The sequence below is a fragment of the Rhinichthys klamathensis genome, unplaced genomic scaffold (genome assembly GCF_029890125.1).
Source record: "Rhinichthys klamathensis goyatoka isolate OS25496 unplaced genomic scaffold, OSU_Roscu_1.1 h1tg000110l_1, whole genome shotgun sequence".
NCBI lineage: Eukaryota > Metazoa > Chordata > Actinopteri > Cypriniformes > Leuciscidae > Rhinichthys > Rhinichthys klamathensis.
The window spans coordinates 2,407,587-2,421,092 of NW_026606648.1; the positions used below are offsets into that span (position 1 = coordinate 2,407,587).

The 13,506-nt window shown below is 37.1% G+C and overlaps 1 protein-coding gene across 1 annotated transcript; it reads right to left on the reverse strand.

Annotated features, from left to right (window-relative positions):
* Window positions 1-146: 146 nt before the first annotated feature.
* Window positions 147-9,402, reverse strand: LOC130087690 (somatomedin-B and thrombospondin type-1 domain-containing protein). Its single transcript, XM_056254137.1, has 5 exons — window positions 8,195-9,402; window positions 4,035-4,229; window positions 2,453-2,528; window positions 1,942-2,118; window positions 147-347 (listed from the first exon to the last, which is right to left on the reverse strand). The coding sequence occupies exons 1-5, from the start codon at window positions 8,511-8,513 to the stop codon at window positions 230-232; spliced, it is 885 nt and encodes a 294-aa protein (XP_056110112.1). The 5' UTR covers window positions 8,514-9,402; the 3' UTR covers window positions 147-229.
* Between the last annotated feature and the right edge of the window lie 4,104 nt (window positions 9,403-13,506).

Below are 13,506 nucleotides of genomic sequence, written 5' to 3' on the forward strand. Positions count from 1 at the left end.
AGTAGAGGTTGCAAGTGAGATAAATGAAAGCTTCGGTTTGCCTTTAATTCTGTTCCTGGATTTATTTTTACAGAAAAAACAAAAATAGTTTGAACCAATACTGTACAAAAAAACTAAAGAGCTTTTAATGTGTGTAAATGTTTTTTTTTTTTTACTGTGTAATAGAACATATTGCTTATTTGTGGATTTTAACAAGGACTTTGAAGAAGCATTCTTATGTATAGACTGTTTAAATGAAAATGAAGCTGTGCACTTGAGGGCAGGAGCAGTGCTGTAGTTTCTGTACTTTCCTCCATGTTCCTCTGCAGCGAGGACTTCCCACCGCCTGCCAGTGTAGAAGCTCATCCCTGCCAAGATAAGAAGAGTCGGTAACACTTTACAATACTGTTCCGTCATGAATGAGTAACTACACAGGAACAAATGAGTAATACAACATTAATGTATAATTCATTCTAAAGTGAAGCTCATGGTAACCCACTAGTAATGATGCAAGTAATCCTTCAGAAGGGATTACTAATTATTTGGAACAGCATCCTAAAGTGAAAAGCATGATAGTCATTGTAAGGTTTTGTATAGTAATTGCTTCTGATGGATTTGGTGATACTTGAGTCATTATTAGTGAGTTACCATGATTTTTACTTTAGAATACTGATTCAAATGACCAGTTATTCCTTTAGAAGGATGTAGTAACACTGAAGTCATTACTATGACTTAAGTGATTACTAGGGAGTTATGCTTTTCACTTTAGAATCTGTTCCAAATAATCAGTAATTCCTTCAGAAGGATTTGGTAATACTTAAGTAATTACAAGTAGGTTACTGCATGATCTTTAGAAGTAATTATGCATTGTGCTTTACTCGTATTAATTATGAACCTGTACATCTTAGTCCTCAAGGAGGTATAAATGGCTTTAATTTTCGAAGTAATACAATAAAAGCTAATAGACAAAAACAAAACAATATAAATTTATACATGTCCGAAAAGGAGTAGGAAGAAGCATAAGCTCATTTAATTCTTGTATTTAAATGTGAATACAGTACATTTACTGCATATATTTATAATTATCCCCACACCAAAAAATACAAAGAAAACACATATTTACACGTATAAATCCACCATATAAAATAAATTGTGTAAAAAAAATTATATGTGAGAACAACTCGTCAAAGCCCTTTTTTCCTTCCTGCACCTTGTGAAACCCATATTTTTGTACAGCTTTTTGAACTGGGTCATGCTTGGACATTGCTTGAGCACTGAACTTAATCCGTTCCACAGCTTCACTCCACATATAGAAATACAAAAACAATTTAATGTTGTATGGACACAAAGATGTTTTAAGTTGCACTATCCCCTAAGATTATATTTCCCTTTTCTATTTAAAAAAAAATATATATATATATATATATATATATATATATTGGCATGGAGTAGGTTGTTTTTGTGCTTAATACATTATTTGTGCTATTTGAAAATGTCTTTGTTTTGTTTTTTTATGAATTTGTTATCTCTATAACCAGTATTATGAATTATTCTTATGGCTCTTTTTTGCAACATAGATAGTGATGCATTTATAAGTATTGCCTCAAACCTCTGCACAGTAATTTAAATATGTTAATACAGTGCGCAAAAAAATAATGTGGAGTGAAATGTGGTCCAGAACATGCTTTGCTTTATTCAGTACTAAAATGCTTCATGAAAGTTTGTGTACATGGTTTATGTGAGATTTCCAGCTTGTTTTATGATCTATTATCACCCCATGAAACTTATTTTTCAAAAGTCTGTTAGAGCCTTTTGTGAAACCTAAATATCTCATGAATTGTGATGTTGTTTCAGCATTAAGACATACTCTGACCTCACAGTGAACTTATAACAGACTGTGCTGTTGTTGCTGCTTCAGAAACAGGTCCTCTAAACAACACTGTGGCACTATGGGTACACTACCTCTCAGCTAGGTTACCGTCTCCTTGACAGCCCCGACTGTGGTTACTCATAGCTGGAGGTTGGCAAGCCACGCAAACAGTGTAGCCCTCCCTCAAATACTGCATCCAGCGTGTATTGGGTCTGTTCTCCACCGTGCAATGCGGCGTCAGAGACTCCATCTTGAACTCCATACAGAAACTGTGGAGCACATCATTGCTTGACTTCAAATCTTTCATTGTGTTTATTGTAAAATAAAGTTATAAGAAACAATCACATTGTGAGATTTAACATTGTTTCAGTTCACATACAAAGTTTTACGTGCCATCAAAGTTAGCTAAAATGCTAACAGCTAAATGAAGAACTAATTAAGGCATTCGTTGATAGTCCTGTGTATTGTTATTAGTTTATTACTTGTCTGTTTTTGTGACTTTAAGTAATGAACTATTTGTTGAAGTGAGTAAACAGGCTTCTCCTCACAAATTCTCATCATCAACAGTCTCTTTGTGATTGTTTAATCGACGGTGATACATACCCAGCATCCATTTGGGCCCCATACAAATCATGTGTTCTGCCTTTGCTGTACTCCATTGTGGTAATAAATGCTGCTCCTGGAATTAATCCAACACGGCCAGTTTAGTTTCAAAACAGCTAAGTGATCAACTTTGGACCATCAAGTTGAAAAGTCCCTTGATTTCTGACTGAAGTTCACTGGGTTCTTTAACAACGAAGCTCTACCGATATAAGCATTTTAAAAGCAATACTCCCTTTGTGAAAAAAAAAAAGTGTGCTGAATTGTATTGAATGTACACTTGTAGAGTACTTCAAATCTTAAAAAAGTATACTAAAAACTAATTGCAGATAATATATCAATTACATAAAAGGCCTCTTAAGTGTATTTAAAGAGAATACCTTTCATTACTAACTTACTTCTTAATATTCCTAACATACTTTTAAAAATAGTGGACTTTGTGATGATGTCAAAATAAAAATGCTACTTTAAAGTACATGTTAAATCATTATGTTTTAATAATCTTTCGTCAGGAGAAGTTTACACTTATTTTGATCTGGTGACTAACACATAAGTAGGCCTATTCTTGATCATTTTAAACTGTACAATGTTATTTGATATTACATTTTGGCCCAGTTTCACAGACAGAGCTCAGATTAAGAAAGGATTCGCCCTAAATTCAATTAGGGCATTTAAGTAGCTTTTATAAACATATCTTAGAAAAAAAACATTACTGATGTGCATCGTGAGTCAAAACAATGGCACTGATATATTTAAAGATATATCGGTGCAAGTTGCTTTCGGTTAAAACAGCTCAAGCAAGCATTTTAGTCTGGGACTAGCTTAAACCTAAACCGGGGATTAAGAACTAAATTGCAACATCATCATTACAAATGTGTATGTGTAATTACAAGACATACTTGAATATAAAATACACATGACATAAATACATGACATACAAGTTTCAATAGAAATGACATTATATGCTCAGTTTCACAGACTATGCCTTTTCTTGTGGGATCAGGCCTTTCTTAAGATAGTACCAGACTAAAATGCATGTTTGAGCTGTCTTAACTGAAAGCAACTTCCACTGACACATCTTAAAATGTGTTGATCCACATCAAGGCACATTTTAAAAAAGCTACTTAAATGTCCTATGTAAGTCCTCCTGGCTTAATCTAAGCCCTGCCTGTGAAACCAGACCATAGTTTATCATAAATGCTTTTCTGTGCATCACTTTAACCATAAAGACAATGTAAGTAGTTATGTAATTACTTAAGAAAAGCACTCTTAATTTTAACTAATTGCATAAATTTTAACTAATAGGCCTATATATTTTCATTTAATTGTAAACAACATGCAATTAAGTGTCTGAAAACATTTGCACTTAAGTATATTCCTTTAAAGTGTATTATTTCTGTAATAACTTCTCTTTTTAAAAGTATGCTGAAGTGTACTTGTTTTTTTTTTTACGAGGGTTGGTAGTTTCGCAAGAGCTCTTTAAAAAAAATCCATGGAAAACTCAACTTTATAATGATTACACTATGGAAGTCACTGTGCATTTGGATGGAAAAGATGTGTAAGCCATGTTGACTCAGATTTATACCTTGCGTCTGAAAGCAAAACTGGCCCTGGCGATCCTGATACTCCATGCATCCGGCCTGTTCCTCCAGCCTTGGACAGGCCTGTCCGCTGTTTTGGGGCAGTCTCTCAACGCTGCGTCTCCGGACCCGGAATGAGGGCTGGCAGGGCTGTGCGCACCCGCTCCAGTGACTCCACTCACTCACTACACACGGCTGGGCTAAAAACACAAGCCATGGGTGAGAAGTTGCACAAATCTACAAGATTATATCAGTGGTTCTCAACCAGGTGGCAGGGGCCAACTAGGGGGCCCTATATCTTAAAAGTAAATTTTTAAGCAAATAAAAAGTAAATCGCGATTGCATAGAGGAACCATTTTGGATTCCCCAAAGAACCTCTCAAGAACCATAGTTTTCGTGAATAACATTTTAATGAGAACCTTTTGTTCCACTATAAAGAACCTTTTGTTCCATGAAACTTAAAGGTTCTTCATGGAACCATCAATACCAATAAAGAACCTATCTAAAAATCAAGATATTTCTTATTGTAATTGATTCTCTCAAGGACTGTTGAAGAACTTATTTTTGTCTCACATTCTCATGGTCTTAAAGAATCTGAAAATAGCCTCATTTTAAATGTGTGATTCCTAGACTTGGACAAGTCATGTAAACAAATACAATCTCATAACTCAGTTTTATACATTTTATGAATAGCCTATACCTTTTTCTAGGTTTACAAGATCTAAAATACTTTCTTGGATAGAAATTGTGGGAAAAAAAATCCATATTCAGTAAATAACAAACAACTAGAAAAGTCATGGGGCCTTCGAATATTGTTGTGGACAATGGGGGCTGTTTGTATCTAAATATTAATAATCACATGCATATGTCATGCTGTGACAGGGCAACAAAAGAAAATGGCTCAGGCCAACATGCAGTTTTTCGAATGGCACTACACTAACAATGAGTCAAAAGCTGCAAAAGCTGGAAGTCTTGTGTGAATAATTGATCCCTTTACACATTGCACATTATACTCTGGTGTCATTTACTATAAACTGGATTTACAGTATAAGATTATTTGTCTTTTTAGAATAATTCTGATTTTCTTAATATTCTTATTTCTTAATATTTACTGTTGTTACAAAATAATGGCAACATTATACTGTCCACGTTTTTATTTGAATAGCTGTGTAATAATTGAGATAATGCACAGATGCTGTGTTTATATATATAATGTTTATTTTATATATGTTTTAGTTCCTTGTTATATGGAGGCTGCATCTAAAATCGCAGACTCTCTTATTTTGAAAAAGTAATTACTCCACGACCGCTAAAAAAAAGTATGTTCTATGTAATCCGGACTACTACATTAGCATTGCTATCATTATCATGTGACCTACCAGCATCAATTGAGTCGCTTCACAGCCATTCCTCTCCCGTGTGAGATTGTGTGATCCGGATGCAGCCATAGCCCTCTTTGTTAGTCTAACATGGTTAGTTATTGCCTTTATTTACCCATGTTAATGTCAGAATGAAAGTTGTTAATGTCAGAATGAAAGTTGTGATTGTCTTTTCTTCCTTATTGTGATGTAAATTGGATTGAAACACATAGGCGTCATTTACGGGGGGGACGGGTGGGACATGTCCCCACCACTTTTTGCCAGGGTCGATATTGTCCCCACCACTTTTGAAACATCTCGCGTCACGGATGTACCAATACAAATAAAAAATCTCTAGTTAACTAGCAGCATTCGTTTAATTCATTTGTTAAATAAGAGGCGATCTAGCGCTGAAATGTGTTGTCTTCACTCGGACGCGCGCTTCAATCCGTTGCAGAGATTCTATTCGTTCCAGAGAAATCACAATTCAAAATGCACACAAACGTGTCCCTGCTTCTGAGGGTTCTAATCCGCACTCGTATAGTTTTTTTTCCCCCTCATCAAAACCGATAATGTTTATCAGTGATAAAGTATATCAAGATTCTTGATATACAATTATCGGTTTTGATGTGGGGAAAAAAACTATACGAGTGCGGATTAGAACCCTCAACCTCCGACACGCTTGGCAAAAATTCTGCCACTGGACCATTACAGTACATTCGCATCGCAGGCGGATCTATATATATATATTCACGTAAAAATTCACGATACTAACAACATTATATTAGATCTTAATATAATATTAAATTTAAACCCAAAGTACCATCACATTTTTGGTCGGACATCATCACATCTTTGTATACATTTTTATTTATTTAAATCAGTAAGCTACAGGACATCGGCGTCTTTCAAACCATGACCTGCGCGAAAGAGAAAAAAGAATGAACGCGTCATTGTACCCAGCACTTTTGAAAATGCCCTTCCGAATGCGTCTCTGTCCCCCCCACATTTCAAACCAAACTGACGCCCATGTTGAAACACCTTCTCAAAAAAAGAAAAAATGAACACCGGAATTTGATTTTGTCCATCAGGAATTGATTGGATCGTTTAGATTAGTTATTTCTGTGATGTCATGTGAGTGACATATTCCGCCCTCAACATCAGAGAAGAGATGTTGTTTCAAGAGAGAGGGGACGCTATTTTGATTAAAGATTATGAGGGCACATGAATTATTTAAAAAAAAAATTATGATGCGCACGGATAGTACTGCAATATTCCATTATAAAAAAAATAAGAATTATCAATTTTGATTTCATGTTGACTTTAAGCTGTCATGGTTGGCCATTCTTTGGATTGTGTTATCTCCTACATTTTTAGATATTATTTATCTGGGTTTATTCTAATAAAAGCTGCAATTAGATCATGGACTCAACTACCCTGCCTGAAAACTGTTGCAACAGTCAGCTGGTAATTATCCTAAAATATCAGATGTATTCATCACCCAGGCCATGTCCACACTAATAAGCCTACGTTTTCATTCGAAAATGCATCTTTTTCTCTCCGTTTTGGCCTTCCGTCCACACTGAGGCGGCATTTTTATTAATGAAATCAAAGCTTTTTGAAAACGCACTCGTTTTCTCGTTTTTTGAAAACGCACTGGGTATTTAAAGCAGCACTAAGTAGGAATTCCGTTTTTGTCAAACAGCGACCCCTAGAGTCGCTGTGGAGTACTTGTACTGTCGTGAATAGCACTCACGCAGAGATGGCTCGCACTCACGGCCGGATCCCCTCCCCCTGTACACCGGTACCTGTTCAGTAGGATGGACGCTGTAACGAGTGGAAATAAGGTATGGCCCCTTTAAGAGCTGCGCGCGCCCTGTTTAACTGTCGGCAGTCTGTATTGTATGTGCGCCTCGAACAACACATGTATACGGCGCCAGGTTTTTTCTGTTTGATGCTCATTTTATCAGAATTTTATCAGATCTGTTTTTTGCCGTAAAGCAATTCGTTACCTCGCGAGACCTGATATCGATACTTCCTAACACTGAGGCCGGCGGCCCGGCGGCGCAAAGTTGCAAGGGTGGTTTTGCGGCTCACAGGCACCAGGGGGGTGCGAGACGACCACCATTCATCACGAAATCAGTAATATAAACATTACAATGACTCCAAAGCTGTTCGGTTAAGGTAAAAAAGTTACTTAGTTCACCTTTAAAAACGATTATGTAAATTTAGTCATGTGACGCATATTGTACCAATAGATATTCATGTTTATAACTATTGTTTATACTAGTATAGTATAGTGCCTGCTATGTGCTATTCACTTTCACACTGTTGCTAAACATATTCTACATTGCACACTCTTCATATCAGTCCTGCAAAGATGACAGAATTTACTCACATTTGCTGTCCTGCGGCAAAACCTGAGAGTTGTGTTTTAGACCAAACATATGGTGACTGCGTGCGACCTGCGCATCAGTGAATGGTGAGATATTTTGCTAAATAAAATTATCCTGTCAGAATTGCTCGATAAGTTTTACGCAGAGTAAATCAGAGGGAAATGATAGGTGAATAACACTGATGTAGAAGCACCTAACCCTGGTTGTAAGCCTAAACTAGACATAAACTGTAAACCCTCAAATCTGATTGGTTGATTGGAATGTTGATCCAGGAACATGCTGTAGTACTTGATGAAATCAGGGTCACCATTTTAGTATTTTTTACTTATTTTATTTTTTAAATCTAGGCTATATTATTTACTGTGTTCAGTAATCAGTTTGTCAATGCCCAAATATGACTGTACCACTTACCTGGGCACTCAGTTGGGTAGTCAAAGCAACAGTCTTTAGTCTTTACACACCTCTCATCACAATAGCACATCCCATAGACACGGTCCATCCTCCAGTCTGTAGTGAAACAGGTGAAATCTGTGCCTTGACAGCACCTTCCTGAGCATCCCCCTTCAGCAAAGTGGTGCATCCCAAAAAGAGCGGCCACCACCAGAAGGGAACTCTGATCCATTGACAACAACCCCATAATGTCCAAAAAGAACTCCCTCAATGGTATAAAAAGGCAAAAGTTCCTGTTACCGTCTTCAGTTCCTCTCAAAGTCAAAGCAACAGGTCTCATTCCTGGAGAGGAAATGAATCTGTCACAGGTGAAGTCATCCTTGCCGAAGGAATCCTTGTGACCTGGAATTCCTGTGGCCACACAGCTCTTCTGTTTGCCCAGATAAAAACACGTATCCAGAGAGCTCGGGCTGAAAGAAAAGAGCTATTCTGTGGAACTAAATGTCCTCCCCTGATTTGTCTGTAACATTTGTCTCTGCCCTCGTTTCAGCACACAAAAGTGGACGATAGAGAAAAAGAGAGGTGGGGAAATGTTGTTTGAGTGGAGGGTGTGTGAGAGCTTTCTCTCTCTCTCTCTCTGTACTGCTCTTTTGGCCACTGTGCACCGGCATACCACATCAAACTGATCTCAGATCAGTGCCCAGGTCATTTCCACCGGGCAGCCAGAGCTTGGAAACAGAGGGAGGAATGTGAAGATTTGGCCTGGCTCCAGTCTACAGAGCCTGGGGCAGCACACGGCCCTGTTGCTGTCACATCACCATGCTTCTTTTCCAGCCCACAAGCAGACAGTACATGAGCGCATACACCTCTGCCATGCAAACTCCCAAAGAGACCCTGGATGTTATGTTTGGTAATTAACTGAGGTATGTCTGCAACGTTTCCTCTTTGGAGCGAGGGAGATGTTATTAGGTGAGAGAATTGAGTTATTGAATGAGTTCTTGTCTAATCAGTAGATTGGATTGCAGTGCCGTAACTGAATCAGAGTCAGGATTCACGTGAGGGTTTTATTTAGCAGAGTTTTTGCCCTTAAAACGCTCTTGTGTGTAGGACTAATTTATTAAACGTCTCATCCCAAGCCTCCGTTGCTAATTCCAAAACTTCATTTTAGAGCTAGTAATGGATGCTTCAGCCAGGCAGAGCGTCTCTACTAATAGCGAAACTCTAAGTTTATCTGCTTCAAGAACCGCGCTGTTTATATATTTTTTGTTTGGTCAGTGTCATTGTGGGTTTTCGTTCTTTTGCTGTTGTAGGCTGTAAGGACGTTTGAAATAACTTAAATCATTTGGCGAAGTGATATAGACATGTAATACGGTCTAGACCTGCCTGGAACTACTTTAGCCATGCGTTTCCCTGAAACTAATAAGTGCAACGGTCGGGTTCCGCCCGGAAGTAAAAGCTCCATTCATTTTCTCCATAGGGAAATCGATTTTGAACAATAACTTTCAAACCTTGTGAGCTACGAGGTTGATAATCAATGATATTTGCTTCTGTTGAAGCCGTGTTATTTCAGCTTATTTTTAAAATAATTGTATTTAACAGCAGAATTACTGGTGAAAGACTACATTACCCATGATGCTGTAGAGAAAATTACATCGATAAGTGAGTCAATAAAAGCAGCACGCGGCAAAATAGAATGGTATAATCGAGTCTAACTAAGCTCTCATAATACTTAAATATTTATATACAGTGCTTAGCATAAGTTAACACACCCATGCTAAAGTTGACTGAAAAAAAATCATCTTTTGGAAATTGATCTTAATGCCTTAATTTAAAAAATGAGGAAAAATCCAACCTTTAAGGACACCAATTTTCTTTGAGCATGAATAATGTATCGTAAATAAATAAATGTTCTTCCTTAAAATACAGGGTGCATAAGTCAGGACACCCCTATGCTAAATTCCCATAGAGGCAGGCAGATTTTTATTTTTAAAGGCCAGTTATTTCATGGATCCAGGATACTATGCATCCTGATAAAGTTCCCTTGGCCTTTGGAGTTAAAATAGCCCCACATCATCACATACCCTTCACCATGCCAAGAGATTGGCATGGGGTGCTTTCCATAAGATCATCTCTCAATGCAAATCAAACCAGCTATTAGGCTAACTGAAATAAAACCATGCCAATCTCTAGGTATGGTGAAGGGTATATGATGATGTGAGGCTATTTTAATTAGCCAAAGTTCTTGGGAAGTTTCCTGTTAGCTAGGAAACATCGCAGAAGGCATGAAAATGTTGATGTTTTGGCCAGAACTTTTTTGGTTTAGACTGTTGTGCCCTCCACAGGGAACTCAGACTAATCATGAGAGGAATGAGGGTCTGCTCATGCACAGAGAGCAGGATCAAGGGAAAGACGGGATATTAGTGAGAATTATCCTCTAGGAGATCTGTTGAGACTGTCGGCAGTCTCGGCTGCTTTGATTGTTCAGTGTAACAAGGGAGCCAGTTCAAGCAAGAGTAACACTTTTTGACATTATCATCAATATCACCATCCCAGTTAGCAAAAATATGTTCTAAGAATGTTTTGCTAACCCTCTGGTGCAATTTGGTCAATTTTTACAGAACTTTTATTATTTATTTATTTTTTGCCACTTGCTGTGTGGACAAAAAAGAAAATCATGGACATAATTCGAAAAGGTTAAATGGTCCTGCAAAAAAAAAAAAAAACGGTCACACTTGTATTGTTCGCGATCAAAAACTATCGCATTGGAAATGAACGGGAGACGAATTTCATCTATTGAAAACGTTACTGCGCACAACAAATTCTTACTGAAAGCTCATTTTTTGAGATTTCAACCTCAAATTTGGAACTCAGCTTGTTTAGATTCATGGGTTTGATTTTCTCACAGTTTTAGAGTAAAATGTGTTTTGAAAAATATATATTTCATATAAAAATAAATAAAAATTCATAACAATACATTTTATAACTTTTTTCAAGTTATATATATTTTTTTTTACTTTTTTTTCATTTCAGCAATAATCTGCCAAGTGTCATCTTTAAAAAGAGATCAAATTTAAGTCTGTACTCAAATGCATTCAAGATTTATGAATTTCAGGTCTGAGCTAGTCAGGTAAACTAGCTTCGGTTAAACAGGCGTATAATAATTTGGGTAAATGTGTAAGCTAGATTTATGCCTATTTTTTCACATCTTCATGGATACCACAATGATTTCCCTCATGTGGTAATATTTTTCCTTGTAATTATGTATGGTTTGTAAAAAATAGGAACTGCTGCATCTGTGTAAATGAGAGAAGCAAAGTGTATGCGCGTTGTGCACACGCTACATTATGGCCAAGCATCCGCCCTTAAAATAGCACCTGAATAACACGCCACTGACTTTAGACTAGGTTTTTCCTGGTCTGTGGCGGAATGGTTTTCTGAAACTGCAAAATAGCTCCGGGGAACGTTTGCGCCAGAACACGCCTCCTCTTTTCGCTGAACCGCCCCCGGGAGCGTGCATCTGTGGAGGGAAAAGTCCGCTGTGCGTCGGGTGCAAAATAGGAATGATACATGCATCGGTGTACAAAGTCAATTGCTCTGGGTGCAAGATAGGGCCCAAAAAGTGTTTGGGTGTTTGTTCATGATTTTGAGAGAGCCTTGCCAAAACGTTCTGAGAACGTTCCCTGTTAGCTGGGAACAAAAACAGGAAATGACCTCACTAGTCGAATACTGATTCAAACGTAAGAATCATCGTAAACCGTTTCTGATAGTAAACACATAAAAATACATTTTTATCAAGCTCATCTAGCATCAGCCATCTATTTTATTTTGGAAATTGCATGCTTGAGAAAACATTGGGAATACATTTCTGCGCAGGTTTCCTTTTAGACACATTTAAAGGGCAGCAAAAGTCCATTATTATTTACCAGAACACTGTATGTATGTGCCTGGATTCCCTGCTGTCTCTTGAAAAATGTTTGAAAAAGAGTCCCTGTCTTTAGTTTTGCAGACTCCATCGAGTCTGAAATACAGGTTCATTCATTCCTGTCATTCGTTTGAATGGACTTTTTGCATTAAGCATGTTTAATTGCATTAAGATGCATTGTGTGTGTAAGAGTGGTTAGTGTTTATTGTGAAAGAGTGTTGTGGGGTCATGTCAGTGTTATGCATACCACAGCCTCCTGACAAAACCGTCCTGGAAACAAACTGCCAATGTGGATACCAACCAATGCAAATAAACACTAAATCAAACCTGTCCCATAGCAGTGGTGCCAGAGGAACCCTAAATATGACGGCATCTTTGCAAAGATTTCACCAATGCTAATATAAAGCTGTTTATACATTTTCATCTACTCTACTGTTCAAAAGATTGTGGTAAGATTTTTTAATGTTTTTGAAAGAGGTTTATGCTCACCAACACTGCATTTATTTGATTAAAAATATAGAAACAGTAATATTTTGTAATATTATTACAATTTAAAATTACTGTTTTATATTTTAATATATTTTAAAATATAATTTATCCCTGTGATGGAATTTGAATTTTCAGCAGCCAGCCAGACTTCAGATTTGGTGCTCAAGTAACATTTACTATCATCGATTTTTAAAACGCTTGTCATTTTTGTGGAAAATTAGATACTTTTTTTCAGGATTATTTGATTAATAGAAAGTTCAAAAGAACAGAATTGATTTGAAATAGAAATCTTGTGTAACATTATAAATGTCTCACTTTTGATGCATCCTTGCTGAATAGAAGAATAGTAAATAAATGATTGACCGTAAACTTTTGAACATTAGAGTACAAAAAAAACTTAACTCATACCATGTGATAAAAAATTATATATTCAGTTTAAAGTGCAATCAATAGCATTGTTTTCCTTCTCTGTCCAGTTTTCCACAGACCCTCTAAGGTAGAAAACCTCTGCATTATATCAGGACTGGTTATTTTCTCTGAACTGAGTTTGGTAAGGCAGTTTCCTTCTGTACAGTCTGATGGCTTGTTGACTCAGCTCTTGATAATGTAGTGAACCAGACTCCCGTTTCTGTTTGTCTAAGGTGCAGGTGTGCCCTCATTGTTGACAATGGACAGGACAGAGAGTCTGTTTGTCATGGACATCGGAACCAGAGTGCATATATAGAAGGGTAAACTGTATGTTTGCCATGAAGATTTCAGAACAATATTTGTCCCGTCATTTTTAAAGACATATCAGTGGACCAGTAACCCCTGCTCTCTTTTTCTTCATCATGACTCGTGTGATGTTGTTCCTCATCATTATCACATGAGGGAAGCTTGTACAGTTGTACCGGATGTTCTCTGACCCTGACCAAAAGTAGTG